Source organism: Balaenoptera musculus, chromosome 14 (genome assembly GCF_009873245.2).
Source record: "Balaenoptera musculus isolate JJ_BM4_2016_0621 chromosome 14, mBalMus1.pri.v3, whole genome shotgun sequence".
NCBI lineage: Eukaryota > Metazoa > Chordata > Mammalia > Artiodactyla > Balaenopteridae > Balaenoptera > Balaenoptera musculus.
Genome location: NC_045798.1, coordinates 17014240 through 17040444, shown reverse-complemented (window position 1 = coordinate 17040444; position 26205 = coordinate 17014240). Strand labels below are relative to the sequence as shown.

The window sequence follows — 26205 nt, the reverse complement described above, 5'->3', positions numbered from 1 at the left end:
TCTCTAGTAAGCAAGTTTCTCCAAGGTAGGTGGTAGGAATATAGCACCTAAGACAGTGTCTGGTAGGTAGAAAGTGTTCAATAAGTATTTGTGGAATGAATGAATGTGCCAAGTTGCATCTTGGTGCTTGGGCGGAATGTCATTTGCCCACTGTATTTCTCGAAACGATTTTTTAAAGTATAAAGCAATTTATGCTTTAATTCTCTCAGTGATTTCCAGGGTGTGTCATACAAGAGAGAAAGAGCTGGAACCGAATCCTCTAATCTCCTAATTCTGGGGTTTGGGCCAGTTGCTCTAAAGATCGTTTTTTCTTAATACCACTGAGATCTTCAATTTACTGTGAGGATCATCCATTTACAGCTGCATTGTCCTGTGAGGGTTACCTCTAGAAGGACTCCTCACCCCTACTGTGAACAAAGTGGAAGGAAGCAATGAGACTGGGATGAGAACCTGCAGTGAGAACCTGCAGTGGGAGGGGACTTCTGTAAATTCACCCCACACGTGACAGGTAGTGACAACAAGTAGAAACTTCCTCCTCTGAGGTCCTGCATGAGGATGCTAATAAATGGTTCCTAACTCACCGGGCTTGGCTGGCTCTGCACCAATGACCCTTACCCGTTTCCTACCCTCCCAAGAGCACCAGCACCAAAATCGATGCTCATGGGCGCTTTGGGGCTCCCTCCTCCCCGCACCTCCCCACTGGCCCCATTTTACACGCAGGAAGCCTGAAATTTAGACCCAGGAATGATCAGTTCCCTAACACCGGAGGTGCTCTTTGCTGACCCTTATCCATGTCTCTCCCAGGACACACCTGATGTCCCAGTTTGTATTAAGATGGTGAGAAATACCCTGTGTGGGGTGCCCCCCACCCCCAGTCCAGGGGATTCTGAGAAATTGTGAGACCAGTCAGATGATAAAAACAGGAAAAAGCAAGTTTGTTTCTAGTGTTATGCACACAGAGTGGCAGGATATACCTGCTGAGTGTTCCCAGAAGGTCCCTGAGGAAACCATTAACCTGAGTTTCTCCTGTTCTTCTACTAGAGGTGGCTGGGGTGGGGTGGGGGCAGGGAAAATATACTGAGAGGAGGGGGATGGGCATCCTTCCAGAGGTCAGGGTTACGTTGCCCGGAGCTCCTGCACACGTTAATAAAAGGTGGCTAACTTGAAGATGGAGGTCAAGGTGAGCAAGGGGCTTGTCATCAGGGATTGTCACTGGGTTACACAGAGCGATAGAAGAGTGGGGGGGAAGGAGTGGGAGGTGAGTTGGGAGGGAGGGGTTTGTGTGGCACTGAGACCCCCAGCAGTGTTGGGGATTTGGGGAGGAGTGGCTGCCTTAGCCTCTGACTTTGACCCTTTCTTGGCTGGTTTCAGCCAAGGAATTGAGGAGAGGATATGGATTTGGAGAGGTGGTGGATAGGGAGAGTGGCCTGGGTCCGGAGGTGATCCAGGATGGACTTCCTCGGGGTTCCCAGGCTAGAGGAGGGAGTTTAAGGGGTGGATGAGATGGCCCCCAGGAGCCTGGGGTGAAAGCACTGGAGGATCTCAGAGACCCAGAAGATGGGGGTGTGGGGAGAAGGAAGACGGGAAGGCGTTTGCCTCCATGGGAGTACTCTAAATTGAGACGGACGGAGAGAAGTAACTCCAGACGCAGTGGGTAGGCAGCCTAGGTTCTTCCAATCCGATGGAGTGGGGCTTAGAACTCTGCAAAAAAAAGAGGGGGGGGGGTCATTCAGAGGGGAAGGTGCACAGCTGAGCCATCGGGCTCCTAACCTGGAAACGGGAGGCTCTGGAGGCGCTGACCTTTCCCCCAGCCTCGGTGGGGAGTTGGGCGGTGAGCCTCTGGAACCTGCTTTCCCGAATCCAGACGGAAGTCCGAGTAGGGCTGACACGAGGGAGCCGGGGAGTGAGGGAAACGGTGGCGACTCCTCACACTGGAGGGGGTTGCGGGCAGCGGCAAACCAAGAACCCGGGCTCGGGGCAGGGGGTTTCTCAACAGACTATAGAGTCCACGGCTGAGGACGGAAAGGATTTGGGGGACCTGAGAGGGATTCTCAGAAAGGGTTGAGGGGAACGGACACGATTTCTACCGCGGTGCTGAATGAAGGCTCTCCGCTCGGGACGCGAGGCACCGAGAGGGTCCCCCGAATTGGATATGGGGGATATGGACACTGGGAGCGGACTGAGGGCCGCTGAGGGGGGGACTCTAAATTAGGTTCGGCGAAAACTGGGGGCTCGGAGGGTGATTCTTGCTCGGACTGGGGGAATGGAGGGATCCTCACCAGTTGGAACGTGAGGGGATTGGGGTTCTATCTCCCTCCCGACCCAGGGAGATTGGAGACCTCTTAGATTCTGGATAGCGGGGACCTGAGAAGGAGGACTGGGGGGCCCCAGATCCGGAACCGAGCTACCTTGAAGGCACCGGGAAGCGCTTCATTCCGAGAGGGCGTTCCCGCGGCCCGGCCCCCGTGCCGGGGTGGATGGGGGGTGCGGCCGCGCCCAGGTCCCGGCCCGCCTCGGGATTCGGGGTCTCTCTCGCCCTCGGGGACCCGGGAGCCCGGCGGGAGCGGGGTCCCGGCGCCGCCGCCTCCGCGGGCGCCCGGTCGAACCGGCGAGCGCTGGGATTTATGCTCGCAGGGCGGCGGGGGGAGGAGCCGGCAGGTCGGCCCCCGGCGGGCCCTCCCCTCGGCCGTCCCCGCCCGCCCGCCCGAGCGGGGTCGGGGGAGGGGGCAGCATGGCCTGTCCGTCCGGCCCCCTTCGCCGCGCTCCTCATCTGCCCCGCGCCGAGCGCTGCCGCCGCCGCCGCCGCCGCCGCTCCGCTGCCCGCGCCGCCCGCGGCTCCCGATGGAGACTGACGCGCCCCAGCCCGGCCTCGCCTCCCCGGACTCGCCGCACGACCCCTGGTACGGCCCGGCCCGGCCCGGCCCGGCCTTACTGGCCCGCGCCCGCCCCGGCCCCGCCAACATGGCCGATCCGGGTCGGGCCGGGCCTCCCCGGGGCCCGGGCCCGCGCCCCCTGCGCCCGGGCGCCCGGCGCTCACGCGGGCCCTTTGTGTCTCTCCTCCTCCCGCAGCAAGATGTTCATCGGGGGACTCAGTTGGCAGACTACGCAGGGTGAGCGAGCCCGGGAGCGCCCGCCGGCCCGGCTGGGCACCCGGGACCCCCCGGCGCCCCGGAACCGGACACCCCAGCCCGGCCCTGCGCCCCGCTGACCCCGGGCGCCTCCGCGCCCTGTTTCGCGCCCCGCCCGGGGACCCCGAGAGCGCAGAGCGATCGGCTAGCGCGCACGGCCCAGCGGGTGGAGGGGAGGAGATGAGGGGTTCAGGGGGCATCGGGGGGTGGGCTGAGCCCCCGGGACCCGCCGGCGGCAGCGCCAACTCCGCTCGCACCTGCGGCTCAAACTTTTGTGAGGCGGCTCCCGGAGCGGCGGGAACCCGGCCGGAGCCGTCCCCCCTCCAGCCCAGCTCGGCCCTCGGCTTCCTGGGGCCCCCAGTGGGCGCCAGGAGGCTCCACGGGAGCCGGGTGAGGACCGGCGGTGGGGGAAGCGGTGGAGAGCGTGCAGCCTGCTTGGCGCGGGGGCGGCCGGGCCGAGCCGGGGTCACTGGGGGCAAAGGACGCGGGAAGGGGGGAAGGGCGCGGGGCGCGGGCTGGTCCGAAGGCGGGTGTGTGGTTACAGAAGGGCTGCGCGAATACTTCGGCCAGTTCGGGGAGGTGAAGGAGTGTCTGGTGATGCGGGACCCCCTGACCAAAAGATCCAGGTGAGCCCCTCACCCCCTCCTCCTGCTCCCGGCTCGCCCCCCTCCGCCGCCACTCACTGCCTTGTAACCATCTGCCTCTCCCTCACTACCGTGCGCAGGGGTTTCGGCTTCGTCACTTTCATGGACCAGGCCGGGGTGGATAAAGTACTGGCGCAATCGCGGCACGAGCTCGACTCCAAAACAGTGAGTGGCCCTCGGGGCTTCGGGGGTCCTTGGGGAGAGGGAGGTCGCTGGAGGAGAGGGTCAGGCCTCTCCCCAGGGGACAGTTGGATGGGGTCCTGAAGGAAGGAGGGAGTTTTCTGAGTAGAAGGGCTGCCACACACTGAAACTTTGTCACTAGAGTTGAGGGGAGACGGAGCAGGAAAATCCCAGGCCAGCTAGATGTTGCATCCCCCCAACCCCTCCAGTACCGGTGAGGGAAGACGCAGCTACCATCCCCTCCCTGTACATACTAATCTTGATGCCTCAGAGAGGAGCTTGGGGTGGGGCTAGGTCCCTCCCCTAGCCCAAATTGGGTGAGTCAGGGCTGCAGTGACCCACCCGTGGCTTCTCCGAACTCTAACTAGTATTTGGCTCCCCCCACCCCATTACAGACCAATGGCAAAGCATCATTGAATCCCCCTCCCTTCTTCCTTCCCTCCCTCCTCCCCTGACTTTTGGTCAATGAGCTCCTTGCTTTGTGTGGAAGACGTGAACCTGCTTTGCCCATGAAGGGATTTATGAGAAGGGAGCTAGCTTGCCTGGAGACAACCCTTTCCAGCTAGATCTGAGGAGAAGCTGCTTGCTGGGCATTCAAACTCCGGGAACATTTTGCTGCTGTCTCACTGCTCCCCCAGTGTCTTGGGCCCTGCAGGGGGCGCTGGCACAGGCCCCAGCTCAAGAGGAGAGGGAAGAGGAGAAAGCAGAGGAGGGGTTCCTCTGTGATGGGGTGACTGTCTGCCAGGGGGCCGGGACAGTGCGATCTCTCACCACACTCCCCCACTCTCCTCCAGCCCTGGGCCTCCCTGCTTGGGTCAGTCATTGGCTCCTGTTTACCTGCAACAATAGCTGGTTGTGCCCAAGAATTTGTTAAATTACCTCCTGTCCCCAGCTCCTGTTATCTCTGCCCAGTGGCTCCCACTCCTGCTCGCAGTAATGAGCAAATGAGGCCAGGCCTCAACTTTGCCGGCTCTGAAAGGATCTTCTTGGCGCAGACTGAGTGACCCAAGCTGGGAATGGAGAGACAGTGGCCTATTGTTTTTGGTGATTATCTGCCATCAAGCTGCCTGTTCTCCTACCATCCCCTGTCCTCAGAATGCACTGATGGCTTCTGCAGCGCTCAGGAAGCAGAGATTTTGGGGCTGGGGCTGGAGCTGAGGGCGGGGGCATGGAAGATGGATAAGGGGAAGAGAGAGGTGAGGAAGGAGGATGAGACGGGCATCCTTCTGAGATTTGGGACTTGAAAAGGGCAAGGGCTTTGTGTTTGGCATTCTCCAGCCTGGGAAGGGAGGTTTATTGTGGGGAGTCTATTTTGGGTTCTGACTTTCACCTTTTATTTACTTGTTGGGTTTTATGTTGCCAGCTGTGAGTCAGAGTGGAGGTAGGGTGTGTCAGGGATTGGGTGTGCGTGGCTCTGCAGGACATAGCTTGGGTACCATCTCCCCATCAGTGTCTGCACATGGGGACTGTCTGAGGTGTGCTCTGGCAGCCTCCAGGAGAAATAGAAGGACGAACATGTCCATCGAGGTACGAAATCATACCTTCGGACAGGAGAATGGGCAGCTGTGATTATCCCTGGAGCCCCTTGGCATTTGGGGAGAGAGGAGGCATTGCCCAGTGTGGATTTTGGAGGTTCCTTCTCTGTGGGTAGATTCCAGGGAGGCTGGCCCTGGTTTGTGCCATTTGGGCAGTGAGGGACCAGAGCCCGTTGCCTAGAACTAGGCTGAGTTTTGAACGGAAGGAACTCTGGGGAAAGATAGATCTTCCCTGCGATTGGCTGGTGAACTTCTGAGTGGTTTCCACCCATGTGAGTGGCAAGAAGCTCTGAAATGACCGGGCCTCATAGATCGTGCATTGATCACAGTGTCTTGTGCTCTGGCTTTTGCTGTTTGTCAGTACGAATATAGTACCCAGGAGTACCCAGGTGCATCTTGCTTTTCCCCTTTGGTTGTTCACAGCCAAGGGCAAAGGTGGCCTGCTGGTAATAGCACCTTTGTTTGTGCAATGAAGGGCAGTTCACAAAGGAATGCTTTCACCTGCATTATCTCATTTGATTCCCTGCAGCTCCCTCTGGGAAAAGTGGGTGCTATTGTCCCCACTTTGCAGATGGGGGAACTGAGGCTCAGAGGGATCAGGCAAGTTACCAAGATCACAGGCTTGGCCAGGGGCCCAAAGTTTCTGAGTTCAAATCCCGTGTTCTTGCGTGTCACCAAACCTGCGCTCTGCTTCACCCCAAGCCGAGCTGTATTATCAGGGAACTGTTTGTTTGCAGCCTCAAGAAGGGCTGTTAGATGTCGATGGTATTGGGAAAACAGAATTGAGTCTACCCTTGGTGGTTTATGAACTGTTATCTTGAAGCCTTTTTCAGGCAAAGAGTGTTTCCATTCACAAGGCTTCCGAAGTCTGGATCGCATACTTCACCTGGACAGGTATCTGTCAGGCAGGGAGGCCCTCGATATACCTGGTGCTGGAAGGAATAACACTTTGTTTACTTTTTTCTGGTTCTTGCTGAGGGCTAGACAACAAGTGCTTTGTAAGCATTACCTCAAATAATCTGCAGACAGCCCTTTGAGGTGGATGTTAGTATTGGTCCATTTTGCTGGTGAGCTCAAACCTGAGGCTCAGAGAGGTTAAGTAATTTGTGCAAGCTCTCACAGCTGGGAAGCAGTGTAAGTGGGATTCGAACCCAACAGCCTGGCTCTAGGGCCTAAATGCTTAACTGTTACATTTTCCTGCCAGAGGCTGTGGTGGTTTCTGTCACCTCTGTGTCCTGGGATGAGAGAGGTCCTCAGATCTTCAGGCTGAGTGTGATAACCAACGCCCCTCTACCTCTTTCTTCCCTTTCAGATTGATCCCAAGGTGGCCTTTCCTCGGCGAGCACAGCCTAAGGTAGGTATGTGTGTGTCTGGGAGCAGCTGTGTACAACCGGCAGTGATTTTCCCAGCATTCCCTTCTATGGAAGAGGCTTCTGGTTGGAGTGTTAATGGCATGGACTGGGATGGGAGGAGGGACGATCCTTCACGTCCTTGTTCTGTGAATTGCAGACACCATGCATTTTTCCATCTGTTGAGAGAAGGAGGAACCCCTCAGGTGATTCATTGCCCTGTATTTGAAGCCAGTACACTTTGGACCCTGGGTCTAATTCTGACTCTGGAGATCACAGCCTCTGTGCCCAGCACCTCTGGGAGGTCAAACACAGCCCAGACTTACCCTCTGAGGCTGAGCTAAAGTCAGGCCAGGGAGCTACCTCTGACCCCCCCAATTACCACCCCCCGCCTCTGGGGTGAGGTGTGTTGGGCTTGCAGAGTGGGAAGGGACCATGATGTCTGTCACCTGTTATCTTTCAAGTTGGGTGACTGTGGCTGCCCTCCCAAGTATTCTTTTTCCCTGGTGCTGTGGCGAGTTTTTCTGGGTGTATGGAAAACAGATTTCTGAGCAGTTGAGCTATACAGAACTCAAAACTTTTGGTGCAGGACAGGGGCCTATTCCAGGGCCCAGGGCAACTAGCCACATCTTAATTTTTAAGCAGTCGAAAACAGGAGACAGGCGGAAGGCTGACTACAGTACAGAGATCAAGAGCCCTGAGACTGCTGATTTATCATGTGTCCTGGGACTAGGTCCCTCTCCAGAAGATCTCAATTCCCCCTTTGCAAGGGGTCGGTGGGAACTAGGATGCTTTAAGATTTTGAGTCATGGCGCCCAGCTCCTGCCACAGCAAAGGGAGAGAGGCAGGTTTTAGGAGACAGGAAAAGGGCATCACTGGAAGAGTCCAGCAGAGGGCCTGAAAGCAATTATGAAGCAGGTATTTGAAGGAAGCCGCACCAGGGAGCACATGGTCGGAATTGGGTTAATTCCATTAAGCAGTTTGGTGACAGAAGGTGCTTTAGTGTTAGGATGGGGCTGGGAATTGCCATGGATTAGCCATGCGCTCCTGGGGTAATTAGGACCATGTGTTCTTCCTAAAACAGGGCTGGGGCCACGGGGCAGCCAGAGGTTGGGTTGGGAGGAGGTTGATGAAGAAAATGTCGGTGTTGAGTTCAGGGGGGCCCTGGGATGGGCCTTGGCCTCTCCCAGGAGGGGCTGGTGGGGTCTTTGAGGTAGGCTGTAGGTCTGGGTCTCTAAGCCACCCCCTTCCTTACACAGACCCCAGGAAGCGAGCCAGCCAGGGTGTGGGGTACACAGCTGCCCGTTACAGGCCTAGAGGCAGGGGTCCAAGGGGGAGCTCGCGGGGAGGGGGAGCTTCCGAGTAGCTGGGGCCACAGAGAGCTTGTCAGCTGGCGCCCTGGCAGGAGGGCTGGAGCCCCTGCTGGTGGCGGTAGGCCACAGGACTCAGATGCCCACTTTCTCATTCCCTCCCCTAACAGATGGTGACTCGAACGAAGAAGATCTTTGTTGGGGGGCTATCAGTAAACACCACAGTGGAAGACGTGAAGCAGTATTTTGAGCAGTTCGGGAAGGTGGGTCAAAACTGGGGGTGCTGGCTGGGGGGTATGAAAGGCCTGTAGAATTTTGGTCAGTAGCAAGTGGAGTCCAGCCAGGTCATTCCAATTCCTGCAAGAGTTGAAAAGGGGGCTGGGTCCTTTTGTGGGTGAGACTGGGCCAACCCACCGTTCAGGCTCCTGGCCTATCTGTGGGCTTCGGACTCTGGACACGTCCCCAGGGAGAGAAGCCACACAGTAGCTGTCCCTGTTGTTGCCCTTCTCCTGCTTATCTTCATTCTCCTGAGGGAGGCTGTGCTCCCGAAGCCAGTTCAATCCAGTCACCCCTTGGCCTCCTGGGAGTTTGCACCTGTCCAGTCCACGGGCGGTTGTACCTTCCCCCACTCCTTCCTGGTGAGGATGATAAGGAAGCAATAAATATGACTCCCAGTTGTACTCAGGACCCTCCTTGCACAGGTGGGAGCTGAGGGGGAGGGTGCCGATCTCTTAGCTATTGGGGAGGGGCTGAAGAGACCACCCCAAATTCCTGATCAGTCCCGGAGGACTGCTTCTTAGCTCTGAGGTGCATGGAGCTTACATTTCTGGGCCATTTAGTCCATGCAGAAGCAGATGTGGTGACATCAGACAATAGGATGTCCCCAGAAAGGGGAGCAATGTGAACATCAAGGTCCCATGGAGAGATGGCTAGGAGGGGACCAAGTTTTAAGTCTGGGGCTGAAGTAGGGCTGCTGTGCTTAGTGCTGGGGTCCCTGGTCTTTTCTAACGTGAGACAGGCTGCAGGCTGGATCCCACTTTCCCGTCAAGGCTCTTTCAGTTCCCTGTTAGGCAAAGGGCACAGGAGAACGTGGCTTGGGAATGGGATGTGAGCTGGGGACTGGGTGGGTTTCCAGCCCCACCCCTCCGTCTCTAGGGTAGAGGGGGAGAGGGTGGGAGGTCCCCTGGCCAGCGGATGCTGGCGATGCGAGGGCCAGAGGCCTAGGCTCAGGCGCCTCAGCGGGGACCCGGGCACAGGACCCAGGGCAGGTCGGCCGCCTGGGCCCCAGAGGGAAGGGCGCTCCTGGGAAGCAGCAGGCCCCGCTCGGCTCCGGTGGGGTGTCTTTGTGTCTGAGCGCCGAGCATTAGAGCTCGCACTAATCTGATCCAGCAGCTGTGATTGGAGGCCGCCTGCCCCCGGGGCCGGCGTTGCCATGGCAACCGGGCCCCAGGAGAAGCCGTCAGCGGCCGCGTCTTTTGTTCGGGCCTAAATCGGCGTTGGCATGTGAAACCGGCCCGGGGAGGCCAGGGGGAGCTGGAGAATAGGCTGCCAGGGAGCGAGGGGGACAGCCGGGAATGCCAAGGGCCCCGCGGCGGGGGGCCTCCCGCCCGGATCGAGGGGCCGCCGCCGAGGGGGGAACAATGGTCAGCCGCCATGGCTGCCACTCAGGCTTAGCGGCCGCCGAACTTGGCGGCTCCCACTGGTCAGCAGGCCTCGGCCGCCTCCCCTCCCCCAGCCCGAGCCCCCCTGCCCCTGGGTTCCCATGGAGACCAAAGCCTATTAAGGACACTGGGCTGGGAGCCTCTCTCCCCTCAGCTGGCCCCAGGAGGGGGACACTGGTGGGGGTCCCCTGGACCCCCAGCCACTTTCCTTGCTCTGTGCCCTGGCCTCAACCCCGGTGCCCCAGTCTGGGTCTGTCCAGCCAAGGCCCAGGTTGAAGGGTCTGGGGGGCCAGGGCTGGTAGAGTGGGAAGGTTGGGTGGAGGAAGGGCTGTGGATTTGGGCTGAATCAGTTATGGGTCCGGCAGGAGCTCAAAGCTGCAGGATGGGGGAGGAGGGTGTGGCTGGTTCATCTACTCATTCATTCAAAAAATAATCACAGTAGCACAAGTCCAGGTGCTCAGTAGGGTGGTCATGGTCATAACTGGCACAGGCACTGTCTTCATGGAACCTTCAAAGCCAGTGGTGTCCAGCTGTTCTGTCTCTAGCTTTGCCACCCTCCCCCATGTGACTGTGGGTAAGCCCCTCTATAATAAAAGTAATAATAATAATAATAATAATGGCTGTTATTCATTAAGCACTTACTGTATCCCAGCTACTATGAGTTAAGAGTGTTACATGCACTATCTCATTTAACTCCTCCCTATAAGACACTGTTTATACCCATTTTACAGATGAAGAACTTGAATCATAGAGACATAAAGCTGCTTGCCAAGCTTACTTTCCAATTCCAGCCTGTCCTACTCAAAGCTTGTGCTTCTATCACAAGCCTCCTTTCCGGGTTTCTCTTTTCCCTGTGCTAAACATGCATTGTCCTTCCAGTTTGGACGGTCTAGCTAATTTGGGATGTGGGCTCAGAATGGGTCCATAGCATGGGAGTTAGGGTGGCACTGTGCTGCAGGGCCCTGGGGCAGGAGGCTTCTTGGGAAGGGAGATGTAATTTCCCCCTGAGATTCTCCAGGGATCCAGCTGCCTCCTGGCTCAGTGGAGGTGGGGTGGGGGGTATGTGTGTCCTGGTTCTCCCAGGGGAAAGTCAGGGGCCCAGTGCCGCTTGGTGCCTAAGAAGAACTGGAGGACCACCCAGTTCAGGGGCTGCCCTTTCCACTTTAACAAGGCAGATGACGGCCTGGAAAGAGAGCAAAGGAGAGTGGGGAAGAGGCTGTGCCCCAAGGCCTCAGGAAGTTTTCCTTTATCCCTTGGGTGTCTGACCATTTGGGGGAGGGTCAGCAGCTGGAGTGGGATGTGGAGGGGGGAGAGGCAGTATCAGAGGCAGCCCTTGATTTCCACCGAGGATGAATCAGACCTTAGCTTAACCCCATGAGACAGCTGACACTGGCTGAAGAATTAAGAGGGCAAGGAGGGAAGCAGCAGATGTAGGCAAAGGGAAGCTGGGACTGCTGAAGGGAAGCAAAGGACTTTGGCTGTCCATGTATCCAAGAGGATGCCTTGAGGGAGTAGCAAGAAGAGAAGACTGGAGTCCAAGGGATGGGGGATAATGTAGACCCTCCTCCTTCCTCCACCCCTTTCCCCTCCCCCAGTCAGTGGGAGGCAAGAAGCCCAGGCACTGAACTCTACTTGCTTTAATTACAGCCTCTAGCAAAAGGAAACCTCAATTAGAGGAAAAGATCTGTACCATGAGAGGAGAGTTGGGTCTGGATGGAGTAGCTGCTGTCCTCCTGGCCTTTTGCAAAAAGGAAAGAGGTTTTCACTTCCCCACCTCATATCTTACTACTATATTTTCCCCTCTAGCACCCATTCTATACCTCCTCCTCCCAGGTTTGATCTGGGATTTGCTGGGTGACCTTGTGTAGGTGACTTCATGTCTCTGAGCCCATTTCCTTATCTACAAAATGAGGATCTTACCATGCAAGGAATATGGAGGAGAGGATGGTGGGGCAAAGTGCCAAGCATATATTTGGTGCTTAATATGTTCAGGCTGGCCCGTTGAGATTTTGGGGGTTGAATGGTAGTGCTGTGGTACCCAGTTGGGGTTGCAGATGGAAAGTTGTCCCCTACCCAGGGAGCAGGTTTAAGATAAAGCCTGGACTGGGCAAGAGGGGAACGGGTGTTGGAGCTCTTGCTCCTGGGTTGTGGTGGAGGACCCTGTGTCTTGTGGGTCATCCATGGTAGCTCTGTTTCAGGTGGACGATGCCATGCTGATGTTTGACAAAACCACCAACCGGCACCGAGGTGAGTTTGGCCCCCTCCCCCTTCCCAGGCCAGGCTGGGGGCCTGTGGTCAGCCAGGGGGCTACAGGTCACAGCTGCCCTTTCATCTCGCCTCCTGACATCCTATCCCCGAGGATCTGCATCCTCTCCGGGGCCTGGCCTTACAGAAGGCTTTTGTCCCGCCGTTTCCTGTGCTAGAAACTTGCCGAATTGCAGACACCCGAGAGGAGCAGAGGAGCAGACCTCTCCTCCCCTTGCAGCTGAGCCCTCCACCCCCGCCCCAGCCAGTGTCTGCCCAGCCGGTGTCTGCCTGGGCTTACCTTGTCGCTGGTAACCAGAGCTTAGACCGGGCCACCCCCGGGTCAGGCTGACTCCACAGCCCCAGGCAGTCTGCTCCGGCCACTGCCCCCTCGCCCCACCCTTCGGCTGAGCCCAGCCCCCAGGACCCTTGCCCCTGAACCTGTGAGCATCTGGGCCACCGGGTGTACACTGCCTGGTTGTTTTTCTCCCAAGGGCCTTGCCTTCTGAGAAATCCCATTCCAGCCCCTGGGGCACACCCAGGAGGAGGCGGGGTTGTTTCTCCAGTGCCTTCAGAGCTTTGGGCCTTTTAGCCTGTTTGGGGAGTGGGGTATGTGCTGGTGTGTGTGTGTGTTTTTTTGTCTGTGCATGTGAGGGTGTCTGTGTCTGAATAGTTTTGTAGATCTAGCGTGTCAGAGTAACTGTACATGTACACAGGGGCCTTTATGCATTTGTGAGCACTGGGGAGTGTCTCTGTGATATATGGGTACCTAGGTGTACCATATATCTGTGTATCTGTGTACAAAAATATATTTGTACACGTTCGTGTGCATTTTTAAAAGTATTTGTGTGTGCTCTTTTCCCCTCCTTGGAAAGCATCTGAGGAAGAGAAAAGGCATGTTGAATGTTGTTTGCATCATAGCTCTGCCTCTTTCTAACTTGCTACGTGGTCTTGGGCAAGTCATTTCTCTGAGCCTTGGTTTTCACATCCGTGATTTGGGAGATGAAACCCTGTCTCATCGGGTAGTTGAGAGGTTGCTAGGCTGGGAACAAAGCTTCTTGTTACGCTTAGACACTTGCCTGTGAGGGGGGGAGTGGTGTTATTGGTATGACTTGGGGCTGGGTTTTGACCATGAGCCCGGTTCTGAGCCTGCCTTTGCCCTCTAGGGTTCGGCTTTGTCACGTTTGAGAGCGAGGACATTGTGGAGAAAGTGTGTGAAATCCACTTCCACGAAATCAACAACAAAATGGTGAGCCGGGATTGGATGGGGTGGAGGTGCAGAGGGAGACTAGGGCTTCAGGCTGAGCCAGCCGGGGCTGCTTGGGGGTTCTGCAGGCAGGCAGAGGGGCCTCACAGTCAGTGGGGCAGAGCCAATTCTCCCACCCCCTGAAAATCTGGACAGGAAGACAGTGGCCCACAGCTGTGAGAAAGCATGGCTGGTGGGCTCAGAGGGACCCGGGTTGAAATCCTTACTCGGCCGCTTACTAGTCTAGTCATTGAGCAGATGACTTCCCCTCTCTGAGCCTCAGTTTCCTCATCTGTAAAATGAGAGTGGCAGCAGTACCTCCATCATAGGGTTGGTGTAAGCATTCGATGAACTACTGCTTGCAAAGCTGATCTCTAGCACTCTGTGATCCCTCCAGAAATGGTAACCATGAAATTAACAATAAAGAGGCCTGCCAGGGAATAGGAGGGTGACCTGTGTCTATAGGAGGGAATGACTGCCAGGTCTCATTGCAGGTGGAATGTAAGAAAGCTCAGCCAAAAGAGGTGATGTCACCGACTGGCTCGGCCCGGGGGAGGTCTCGAGTCATGCCCTATGGAATGGACGCCTTCATGCTGGGCATCGGCATGCTGGGTATGTGCTAGGCCTGCATCTGCGGCTTCTTCCTGCCCGAAACTGCTCCCAGGGCTACCAGGGGCTGCATGGGTGTTGCATCTCCTCGGTGGTCTGCCCTCCTGTCTGAGTGGTTGGGTAGGAGTGTGGACTGAGGATCTCAGGTCTGCCCGTCCTAATGAAGGTAGGCCTATTTGGTTGTAGGGTGCTGCCCTCTGGTGGTGACCAAAAGAATGGTCCAGCTGCTCCTCATTAATTGGTCCTTCCGTCCATCCGTCCGTTCTATTTGTCCACCCATCTGTCCAGTAAACAGTTATTGAGCAACTATAAATGCCAGGCCCTATGCCAGGAATTACAACAGTGACTTTCCTTGGAGCTTTATGGTCTGGCAGGGGAAAAAAATAAGTAAGAACATAAATAAATAGCTTTAGGATGAGAATTATAGGATGCCAAGGGAGCATGGTCATAGCAAAGTTGACCAAGATTTGGAGAAGCTAAGAAAGAAGTCACATTTAAGCTGAGTCTGTGGGTTGAGTAGGAGCTAGTTACGGGAGGGCAGGGAGCAGGGGAGGGAAAAAGTGGTCAGGCAGATGGAACAGCATTTACAGACACAAAGGCCTCTGGGAAGGTAGAAAGAAGGCTGCTTCTTCTTGTTCATTCAACTGATATTTATTGAGCAGCTTCTGAGAGAGAGGACCTGCCTTCATGGGGGTTCCCATCAAGTGGGAGACAGAAGTGAATGGGCAGTGTCACCACAGTGATTGGAGGCTGTGGGAGGCCCAAGGAGGCACTTAAATCCACCTGGGGGTCAGGGAGGCTCCCTGGAGAAGGTCAAGGTTACCGTGAGCCTTGCAAGTTGAGCACGAATCATCAGTGCTTGGGACCCACGACTGAGGGTGAAAAGTCTGAGCTGGGCCCCCAGGAAGGTCACAGTCTCCCTGGAGAGACCAGATGTATATACACAGAAAGAGAACAGTACAAGGGGGTCTTTATGCTGGGGATGGGGGAGGGGTGCTCTGGGGACTCAGAGGAGGGGGTATAGCATGGGCTAGAGGGTCAGGAGTGGGATCACAGATAGAGGGGGTGAGGAATGTACCCGCCAAGTGGAGCATTGTCTTCTCCTGAAGTTTTTTGTTTTAACTTTTTATTTGGAAGTAATTTCAAATTTTCAGAAGAGTTGGAAAAATAAAGTAGTACAAAGACCATCCATATACCCTTTACCATATTCACCTATCGTTTATATCATACCCATTTTGCTTTTATCATTTTCTCTGTATGTGTATGTGTGTACACACACACACACACACACACACACACACACACACACACACACAGTACACTTGTGATTTTTCCCTGAATCATTTGAGGGTAAATTACATGCATTATGGCCCTTTACCCTTAGATAATTCACTGTGTGTTTCCCAAGATTAGGGATGTTCTTTCATGAAACCACATTATAATTATCAATTCATACATTTATACTGATACAATATTTTAATCTAATCTATTATCTATTTTCTGATTTTTATCAGTTGATCCCATAATGTTCTTTATAACTATTTTGTCCTCCAGAAGAAGTTCCAGGCTAGAATAAAGTATTGAATTTAGTTGTTCTGTCTCTTTAGCCTCCTGTGGAATATTGAGAAAATTTTCTTTTCAAAGCAATTCATTAGCTGGTTTCACCCCATTTAAAAAGTGGGGGGGGGGCGGAAAAGAAAACCTCTAACTAGTAGTGAGAATTGTGGTTAAGAGACTTGGAGCCAGTCAGATCTGAATTTGAATCCCAATTACACCATTATTACTCACTAGGTGATCTTTCTTTCAAAGCTGCAAATATCTATTATAATATATGTATACTAAGTAGCAGGTACCGTGTTGGTGTTTTGGAGAGACAGAAATAAAAGATGGGGAAGACAGAAAATCAGCACTTAAAGAAATCCTGGGATAAGTTCAGATACTGGTCATCAGTGCTATGAAAGGGAAAAACCAGAGTGACATGATAAATATTGAAAGGGAAAAACCAGGGAGGGTGACATGATGAATACTGTAACTGATGAAAGGGAGGTCTCTTGTGTGATGACCTCTCTGAGGAGGTGACATTTGAGCTGCGTCTTGCACAATGAGAAGGACATAGTTATGTGAAAACCCGGGGAAGAGTGTTCCAGGCAGAGGAATCATCATGTGCAAAGGCCCCGGGGTGGGAAAGAGCTTTGTGAATTTGAGAAACAGCAGGGAGGCCAATGTGGCTGGAGCAAAGTGAGAGAGGGGCAGGGTGTATATGAGGACAGGATGGAGGCAGGAGCCAGAGCATGAAGGGCCTTGATAAGAGTTTGGATTATTCTCAGCTAATAAGTGTCACCTCTCTGAGCCTTAGTTTCTCTATCTGTAAAATGGGGCTCCTAATAGTACCTCTTGGGATTCTTATGAGGTTTAAGGAGAGAGTAAAGTGTGCAACAGGCTTTGCACAGGGCTTGGCATGCAGAAGGTATATGGTAAATATGACTGATTATTATTCATGATACAAGGTGGGGAGGGAAATGAGAGGCTCACATCCTTCCCCGCTGAGCTGTAGGTAAGGCATCTGACACTGGTCCCCTTGCCCTATCAGGTTACCCGGGTTTCCAAGCCACGACCTACGCCAGCCGGAGTTATACAGGCCTCGCCCCTGGCTACACCTACCAGTTCCCCGGTAAGTTCTGCCCAGTGTCCCTCTGCTGCCAGCATGTCCCTGGTTCCCGGGCAATCTGACTCCTCACGGGCGGTGTCTGGGGGTGCATGGCATGGGGGAGGTCTGCCTGCTGGAGGCTTGGAAGGAAGGGCATGTCTGAGGAAGGAGCGCCTCTCCCCACCCATCCCCCCCTCCCCTCCCCAGAAGCTGGGGGGCGCTCCCCGTGTGGCCCTGCACGGCACCCCTCCCTCCCAGGCTGATCTCTGCCCGCCTCTTGCCTTTCTCTCCTCCCTACCCGCCTCCGGGGTTGCCACTTCCACCAAAAGGGCATTGGGCTTGTGGGGGCAACCTCCCTGAGGGCCAACATTGGTTGTGTCCTTACGGACTCACCGATAATGACCATGTGCTACTCTGAGCCCCTTTCAAGGCAGACAAGACCTTTGGAGACCCTGAACGCTGAAAAACAATTTAAAAGCAAGATGATCACCACCCTCATTTGTAATTCAAAATAAAAACAACACTAGGCCTTCTCATAAGTGGCGAGAAGCCCAACAAAGTTCTGAGCTTTCCCCTGATGACTATTCAATGTTTTTTTTAATATCAAATTTCATATTTTTGCAAGGTTTTTGTTTGTTTGTTTTCTGGTCTTATTTTTCTAGAGGTCCCCTAAGCACTTGCACCTTGGGCAGTCCAGCTTGGAATTCTCTATACACATGTTGTTGTCTAGTCCTGACAGTAATCTCTGGGGGAAGGCATGGTGAGCCCCATCTTCTAGGTGAGGAAATGGGCTCAGAAGGGAAAAGTGACTGCAAAGATGACTCAGCTAGAAAGTGGCAGAGCTGCTCTAGGGTCATCGCTTCCCATCAGCCCCAGCTCCGCCCCGCCCCCCAAAGAAAATAGGAGGAAAGATGGATTCTGGGAGATATTTTAGTGCTATTTCAAGACTTTTAAGAAAAACAGCGGGAACAGAAGCTCCAGCATCGCCCGGTGCCCAGGGTATAGGTGGCAACTCTGCCCACTCTTCCCTTCTCTGTCTGTCTCCCTTCTCTGTGACTGTGTCTCCTTCCCCACCCTTGCCTGCTGGGGACCGTGCTCTCCCCATCCCCAGCTCTCGGGTCCTGTGCATGGCCTGTCCCCCCACCCAGTGTCCCTGTGGGTGCATTTGTCCTCCCTGGGCCATGCCCAAGAGGCCTCCCTGCATCTTCCTAAGCTGTTTTACGTTTCATTTTAGAATTCCGTGTAGAGCGGACCCCTCTCCCGAGCGCCCCAGTCCTCCCCGAGCTTACAGGTCAGTCGCTCGGATTTCGTACACCTCACAGGCCACATGGGGAGAAAGAGAATGAACCAGGGACCTTCCCAGGGAAAGCTAGTGGGACCCTTTTCTCCTGCCCTCCAGTCTATGAGGATGCAGCAGACTCGGGCACTGGCCAGTCTGTGTAGCTGCATGGCCCTTAAGGGTGGGGCATAGGGCCAAGCCCAGCAGATGGAGGCGAAGTCACTCATTCATCCATTTGACAAATATTTATCTAACGCCTCCCGTATGCCAAGCACCTTGTAGGCGCTGGGAGCCAGTGGTGAACCAGCCAGGGTCTCAAACTCAGAGCAAGGTGGGCCGGGTGGGGACGTCAGGACATGGCAGTGGGCACGGCTCCACTCAGTGCCAGCCAACCCTGCCGGGAGGGGATGCAGACCCACAACTTACAGATCTTATTTTCCAAGAGAAGCCCAAAACCCAGCTTTCACTTTCAAATGAATTTTTCAGTTATTTTCAAATGTTGGCAACCAATTTCAAATTTTTAAACCACTGCAGGCCAAATGCAACATATTTGAGGGCCGAATCCAGCCCGTTTGCAACTTCTGGGCAAGTAGGTGATGTGCTTGGCCATCCTGAGCCATTTCTCAAGCTGGAGTTTTTACTTGGGCCAGTCAGCTCAGCTCTGGAGCTGGGGCCAGGGCTGAGGCCCAGGCCAAGGGCAAGGGGCGGGGCGGTGTGGGTGCAGATGAGGTGGGCTGCAAGGGGTTTCTCTGTTCAACCTGCTTCTCCCCCCACCCCATCCCCAGACTCCCCCCGAACCTAGCCGTGTGTGGAGGACGTGAGCGTGGATGCTGCTTTAGATGAGACCTTCCTTCCAAGGGATGCTCAGGGGGGCCCCAAAATGGGGGAGGGGAAAGAGGAACCTGGGGTGAAGGAAGGGGAGGGAGTCCTGGTGGTGGGGGTGATAGAGGCTCTACCCTGAGCAGAGTGAGTGGGGGAGCGAAAAGGGGTCTTTCCTACTCATTTCAGAACTCTTGTGTTGAGGACCTACTGTGTGAGACACTGCCATGCCCTGGAGGCAAAGCAGGGACCAGACACCCAAACTCTGATCTGCAGAACTTGTGCTCTAGAGAGAGAGAGAAATACTTATTATACAAATGAGTAATGCTTTACTGCTGTGATAAGAGCATGCTGGATTTGCTTTGAGGAAATGCCTAACTGGGCCCCAGACCAGACCTCAGAGCCCAGCCCTGCCCTTAAAGAACCGAGGGAAGAAATATCCCCTCTGCAGACATTTTGGCCAGGGAGGACGTGGGTTCAAGGCTAAGCAGTTCTTGGAGGTCTGGGGTCCAGACTTTTCCCTCGCCTTCAAGAGACAAGGGTGTTTCCTTTGTGCATTTAATCAATATTTTTTGGGCCAAATGCTGTTCCAGGCAGTGGGGATTCAGCAGGGAATGAGACAGACGAGACCCCTGCCCTCCTGGAGCTGATAGTCTAGTGGAGGGAGACATGAATAAACAAGTAAATAAACAAGTATCAGATACTTTCTCAAGGTGAGAAGTTCCACAAGGAAAATAAAACAGGGAGATGTGCTAAAGTGTTAGTGACAGGGGTGAGGGGCTGCCTCAGCAGGGGTGGTCAGGGAAGGCTTCTCAGAGGAGGTGACGTCTGAGTGAGAAGGTGCCAACTCTATGAAGACCTTAGGCAAGTTGTCTCCCAGTGGTGCAGGAATGCTATCCTAAACTTTAATCCCCTGGCCCAATGGCCTAGCCAAGGACTTTCAGGGTTGTTTTTCAGGGTCCCTAGCGTCAGGTCCAGTTCAGGGCCAGGGTCACCAAAACAGCCCCCAGGGGCACATCTTGGGATGGGAGAGGGCACATGCAAACTCCCCAGACCCTGGCTCTGGTTGGGATTGTAGCCTCTCAAGGGCTGCAGTGGCAGAGCCAAGTGGCAGGGGGCGCTCACCCCCAGGCCCGAGGGAGCTCCAGGCTCACCCGACCAATTATTTAAGCAGAGGTCCCTCCTAGTACTGTTCCTTCAGCTGACACTTATTAAACACCAACTGTATACAAGGCAGGGTACTAGGCGCTGCGGAGGTGGGGTGGGTGGGGTAGACAGCAAACCAGGGAATAGCCAGATCCCTGTGTCTGAAGAGGGGGTCAGAGAAAAGGGGATGAGGAGACTTGGAGGAAGGAGTGGTCATTTCTGCCTGGGTGGTGGTCAGGGGCCCCTGAAGCAGGGAACTGCGTGCACACGATGTATCGAGGACATGCTCACGGGAGAAGGGGAGCGAAGGGAGCCGGCCAGGCAGCAGAAGGAGCGAAATGGGCTTGTGGCCTGGACTGGAGTCTAGCTTCAGCCGGATCCCACCGGGGGGTGGGGGGGGGATTAATGCACCTCCTGGTCGGTCCCTTGGGGCGACAGCCTGGCTTTTGGTACCCGTGTCAGTCAGTCACTGGCTCCAGTTGACTGGGGTTGGGAAGAGGGACATAATCTCTGTGTACCCCTGGGCTAAGTAGCCCCCGTTCAGCCAAGGGCCCTCCCTGGAGAAGGGGGCAGCTGCAGGCGACGCTCAGAGCAGCTCGGTGGGGGGTGCACCACCCGCACCCGCTATGAGGTCTGGTTGTTCAAGTGTGTCCGTCAAGTCCAGGGGAGAAGCTGAGGATCCCTGGGAGGCCATCCTCTCGCCTCCCTTTCTCCAAGGGAGTCTTTCTGCCTGACCCCAGGGCTGCACTGACCCCTCTGAGGTGGGGTAAGGCTGGAGAGGCTCTGCCCTCATCCCCCTCTGCCCCTCAGCCACCACGCTGAAGCGCCCATACCTTTCCTTCCAGCCATTCCTCTCACCGCTTACGGACCCATGGCAGCGGCAGCGGCAGCAGCGGCTGTGGTTCGAGGGACAGGTGAGGCCTTCTGGGGTGCAGGAAGCGAGGGAGGGGGACAGGAGGCAGAGAATTCTAGAGGGGAGGGGAGGCGGCCACTGCCACCCCTTTTCAGAGGGACTCACTTATTCATTCACTCAGCGAATATGAACTGAGCACCTGGCAGGCCGGCCAGGAAGGAGACCGACGTGGTCTCTGCCCTCCAGAGCTTACAGGCTGGTGGGGCATCAGGTATTAAAAAGGCAGTCACACCGAAGGATGGCACTGCCCGCTGGGGGATGTCAGCTGTCAGAGGAGCTCACAGGCCTCTCGGGAAGGCTTCCAGGAGGTTGCACCTCTTAACTTCCCATTTGAAGGCAAACAGGAAGAAAAGTATTCCTAACAGAGGGAAGAGCAGGTGCAAAGGCTTGGAGGCCAGTTAGCATGGGTGGAGTGCAGGAGTGGGGAGTGGGGAGGAGGTGGGAGGAACCGGGTCCTGGGGAGACACTGAACATTTTAAGCAGCAGAGTGATGTCCATTTTAGAAAATGCACGCAGCTGCAGGGTGGGGACAGGTGTGAAGGGGCTCCAGAGGGGAGGGGAGGTCAGTGAAGAGGCTGCTGAGCGGTCAGACAAGAGATGATGGGGGCCAGGGCTGGGGCTTGGGGGGGTCGTGGATGGACTCTGGGGGATTTCCGGGCGGCATCCCACATGCCCCTCTGGGTTGTGGGGGTGAGGCAGGGGGGAGGGGCCAAGGTCAGGCTGGGTGGAACAGATTGGAGGGGGTGCTGGGGGGTCACAGCGGGCGCCGGGGCTATCACCGTCTTCTTTCTGGGTTGCCAGGCTCTCACCCCTGGACGATGGCTCCCCCTCCAGGTTCAACTCCCAGCCGCACAGGGGGCTTCCTGGGGACCACCAGCCCGGGCCCCATGGCCGAGCTCTATGGGGCAGCCAACCAGGACTCGGGGGTCAGCAGTTACATCAGCGCTGCCAGCCCCGCCCCCAGCACTGGCTTCGGCCACAGTCTTGGGGTGAGTGGCCGGACCTGGAGGACCCTGAAGTTGAAGGAGGGAGAGGCCTTGTCTGTCTGTGGGGGCAGAAGGGAGGCAAGAGATGATGGATGGAGAGAGTGTCACCAACCAAGGAACAGTGAGGGTTATCATTCAGTCATTCAGTGGACATTTAATGATCTCCTTCTGTATGCCAGGCATTAGATGTGCTCTGGGGATACTGTGCAAATGAGACTCACCATCTCTGCCTGCCTGGAGGCTAGATTCTAGCTCAGGGGTGCCCTACTTTTAACCAGGGTACTGGTTAATGCAGATTCCCAGGCCCTACCCTGGAGAATCTTTTAGTGGGGGAGATACGGGCAGGGCTAGAGAAGGTCTGTGCCTCACCTGGGGCTCCTGTGAGAGACAGAAGGAGCCCCTGGGCTTTCTCTGCTGCCCCCAGGAATCTAGAAGTCAAATTCTTTTCTTTCCAGGGCCCCTTGATTGCCACAGCTTTCACCAATGGGTACCACTGAAGCAGGAGGCAGGTGGCAGGAGGTGAGGAGGCGGGCAGGGGCCTTGGGGTGGGGGTGGCACTGGGAAGGCGAGTACTGGGCAGCCTAGTCTGGGACACGGCCCCCGTCCCTGCCTTCACGGAACCCACAGCCCAGCGAGGAGACAGACCTTCATCCCAGCAGTGGTCAAAGAACAGGAGAAGCGGCTCAGACTGCTCCATAAAGAATGTAAATGATAACAACAATAAGGCAGCACATGCTGCCTCTCAGGCGAAGATTTTTTTTTTTTCAGCACCCTTTTTTTTTTTTAATTTTTGGCCGCGTTGGGTCTTCGTTGCTGTGCGCGGGCTTTCTCTAGTTGCAGCGAGCAGGGGCTGCTCTTCGTTGGGGTGTGCGGGCTTCTCATTGGGGTGGCTTCTCTTGTTGCAGAGCACAGGCTCTAGGAGCTCGGGCTTCAGTAGTTGCAGCACGCGAGCTCAGTAGTTGTGGCTCGCGGGCTCTAGAGCGCAGGCTCAGTAGTTGTGGCTCGCGGGTTCTAGAGCGCAGGCTAAGTAGTTGTGACGCACGGGCTTAGTTGCTCTGCGGCATGTGGGATCTTCCCGGACCAGGGCTCGAACCCCTGTCCCCTGCCTTGGCAGGCGGATTCTTAACCACTGCGCCACCAGGGAAGTCCCCGAAGATTTTTTAAGATTGATGATGCCCAGCAATGATGAGGGGGGAGGACAATCTGCAAATTGGCTCAGGTTTTCCAAAGGGCAGGTTTATCCAGACTAAACATTCATGCCCTTAACACAACAATTCCACATCTAGGCATTTATTTTTAAAACTACAAATAACTGAAATGCCCATCAACAGGAAAGCAGTTAAACAAACTGCATGCATACAATGGAGTATTAGTCAACTGGTAAAACAGGATACTATCAACGTATATGCGTATACAGAGAGTGAGGGGACAGGAGGACCCTGCACACACAGTCATCATGCTGTGTATGGTGGGGCACTATGTGACCCAGTGACATTTCCTTTGTTCATTCATTCATTCATTCAAACAACTATTTATTGAGCACTATTCCAGAAAAGGGGGATGTAGAAGACAAACAAGGCCCCTCTCTCACTCTACAGACAAAAATCAAGTGAGCAAGTGAGATCATTCCAAACTGTGTGTGAGGGGTCTACCTACTTTAGGGGTTCAGAGGGCATCTCTGAGAAGGTTTGAACAAATCCAGCCATTCAAAAATCTATGGGAAAGAGGGTTCCAAACGGAACAGAAAATGCGAAGTGTACGAACAAAGCTTGCCTAGGAGGGGATTAGGGGAAGAGGCCTGCAGGAGGACACCTGTGTTCTGGGGGCCGCAGAGAGGCGCGGGGGCAGCGCGTCCATAACCTGCCGCTGTGTTCCAGCGCCCCGGCCTGCAGCTGACTGAGGACCACGAGTGAGCCGGCAAGGGGGCGGGGACACCTCAGCCGCAGCCGCCTTCCCCTCCCCCGCAGCGACTCGGACGCGACTGCCTGCCCCCCTCCTCCCCCGCCCCGGGCCCCGGCCCCTGCCCTGCTGCCCGCCCCCGCCGGACATCCATCGTCTGGCTCCCCTACTAACCTCCCCCTCTTCCCCAGCCTCCCCTGTCCTGCCCTGCCCGCTTTTATTTATTTTGGATTAGCCAGTTGCCCCCCACCCACCCTGGTTCTCCCCTCCCCTGTCGGGTCTGCACCCCGCTCTCCTTGCCGCGCCCCCCTAGGACTCCCGAGAAGGCTTTTGTATTTGTGCATAGCTAGAGTGAGGGCGGAGGGGGCCTGTTACAGGCCGCAGCCACAACCCTGGTTTTTTATTCCGATTTTCCCTCTTTTTCTCTTTCCTTTTTTTTTTTTTTTTTTTTAAAGAAACCGTTTTTTAAAACTATTTCTAGGTTTGTGAATGTGAAGCCCCAGGCCGCAGGGGGCAAGGGGCCAGGTGCCCCCCCCCACCAGCTGAGAACAAAATGTCTATGTGGGTGCGGGCCCCTGGCCAGCTCCCTCCAGCCCTGGAGAGGACAGGGCTGCGTAGGCCAGGCCGAGCCCCTGGAACCATCCCGTCCTGTATCATATGTAAATACTGTGAGGTGAAGCCCACACCCCTCTCTAAGACCCCTTGGGGGTGAGGGCATCGCCTCGCCCCACCCGGCAAAGGTCTCCCCTCCACCGTGTTTCTCTACCTTCCTCAGACACCGTTACTGTAAGCTTGCAGGCCTCAACTGTGGCCGAGTCAGGCCCGCTCTCTCAGGCCCTAGGGGTCAAGGCCTTGGGCCCGCTCACCCCGAAAACCCAGTGTGGGAACGAGGGAAGAGAAGGGCTCACCTGGAGCCACTGCTGGAAAGGAATTAACTCTCCAAAGGTCTCCCCCTGCCCCCTACCTAGTCGGGCCTTCATGGTTTCTGCCCTGAGCCCCCCCGTAAGTGGGCATCGGGCGGGGGGGGGCACTTCGGGAAGGGGCGGACCCCAGGGGAAAGCAAAGGGCTTCTCAGGGAACCCCCAAATTCTCTCACTGAAGTTCCCCACCAGGATGGTCCCGTGGCCAGAGCCCCTTGGCTGCCCCAAGCCCCCCGAGCCCCCTTCAAAGGAAAAAGAGGCTCAGGTCGTGACTCTTCATGAACAGCGAGTGACCAGGCTGGCATGGCAGGGCTGAGCCCCCCCCCCCACCGCCGCCGTCGTCCCCCCTCTCTGTGTCCTCTCCCCCAGGTCTGAGGCTGGGGTCCTAAGCTCCCTTCCCCATTTTAGTCCCTGCCCGTGAAAACCCCCTTTGGAGAGTTAATTGTCTGTGTGAGGTGCTTAACCTATTAGCCCTGAGAACACAAAGCAATAATCTTTGTTACCGAGATGCGCGGCTGTTTGTGTTTTTTTGGTTTTTTTTTTCTTTGTTTTTTTAAATGTTTCCTAATAAAAGAGAAGCTGCATTTTATTGGTTTTTATTTTTAATTTTCTACACGTTTGAGCTGAGTCATAAGAGACTTAGCTTCCCTCTCCTCCCCTTCCTGTGATTCCCCCACCCCACTGGGCCCATCCATGGGCTCAGGGCCCTGGAATTCCGTTTTCTGATTTGTTTGGGAAGTTTTTTAAAAAGATGTTACACGGTGTTTCGAAGCCAGCAAGTTACCACCCTCCGGTGTCTCTTCTCTCCACATCTGTAACTTCTTTTTCCAGGTTTTATTTTCAGTTTTAAATTCCTAATAAATTATTTGAAAACGGGCCTGAGCTTGTGAGTGTCGTGCATCTCTCTGTGCGTTCAGGTCTAGGTACCCCAACGATACCCTGTTTTCCCTTAACTTCTCCTATTTTCCTCCTGGAATAATCTTCACTTTCCACTCGACCCAGCTCCCATCTCCAACTTCTTGATCAGCCTCAAAAGCTTAGTGTTGATGAGATACCACTTCACACCCATTAGGATGGCCATCATCAAAAAAACAGAAAATAACAAATGTTGGTGAGGATGTGGAGAAATCGGAACCCCTGTGCCTTGCTAGTAGGAATGTAAAATGGCACAGCTACTATGGAAGATAGTTTGGTGGTTCTTCAAAAAGCTAAACGTTGAATTACGATCCAGCAATTCCACTCCTGGGTATACACCCAAAGGAATTGAAAGCAGGGACTCAGATACTTGTACACCAATGTTCATAGCAGCATTATTCACAATAGCCAAAAGGTGGAAACAATCCAAGTATCCATCAACGGATGAATGGATAAACATGGTCTTTCCATACAGTGGAATATTATTCAGCCATAAAAAGGAATGAAGTACGGATACATGCTACAACATGGATGAACCTTGAAGAATTATGCTAAATGAAAGAAGCCAGACACAAAAGGACAAATATTGTATGATTCCACACATTTGAGGTACCTAGAATTGGCAAATTCATAGAGACAGAATGGGAATAGGGAGTTATTCCTTAGTGATTACAGAGTTTCTGTTTGGGATAATGAAAATGTTTTATAAATAGGTAGTGCACAACATTGTGAATATAATTAATGCCACTGATTGTACACTGAAAAGTAACAAATT

At 54.9% G+C, this 26205-nt stretch overlaps 2 protein-coding genes across 5 annotated transcripts; one reads left to right on the top strand and one right to left on the bottom strand.

The window, feature by feature from the left end:
* Positions 1–2814, bottom strand: LOC118880348 (serine/arginine repetitive matrix protein 1-like). The gene is made up of 3 exons (XM_036823996.1): positions 2409–2814; positions 1801–2012; positions 1–1701 (listed from the first exon to the last, which is right to left on the bottom strand). Exons 1-3 carry the CDS (start codon positions 2768–2770, stop codon positions 1694–1696), a joined length of 582 nt encoding a protein of 193 aa, XP_036679891.1. The 5' UTR covers positions 2771–2814; the 3' UTR covers positions 1–1693.
* Positions 2789–25359, top strand: MSI1 (musashi RNA binding protein 1). Of its 4 annotated transcripts, none has more exons than XM_036823993.1 (15): positions 2789–2900; positions 3070–3110; positions 3673–3754; positions 3853–3937; positions 6800–6841; positions 8317–8409; positions 12006–12054; positions 13218–13300; positions 13792–13909; positions 16497–16577; positions 17788–17844; positions 20643–20711; positions 21545–21699; positions 22152–22215; positions 23574–25359. In XM_036823993.1, the coding sequence occupies exons 1-14, from the start codon at positions 2842–2844 to the stop codon at positions 22191–22193; spliced, it is 1056 nt and encodes a 351-aa protein (XP_036679888.1). In that variant the 5' UTR covers positions 2789–2841; the 3' UTR covers positions 22194–22215; positions 23574–25359. The 4 variants fall into 4 exon arrangements, with proteins under 4 accessions (XP_036679888.1, XP_036679887.1, XP_036679890.1 ...); XM_036823992.1 differs by having other exon boundaries at positions 21512–21699; XM_036823995.1 differs by lacking the exon at positions 17788–17844.
* Positions 25360–26205: the final 846 nt, after the last annotated feature.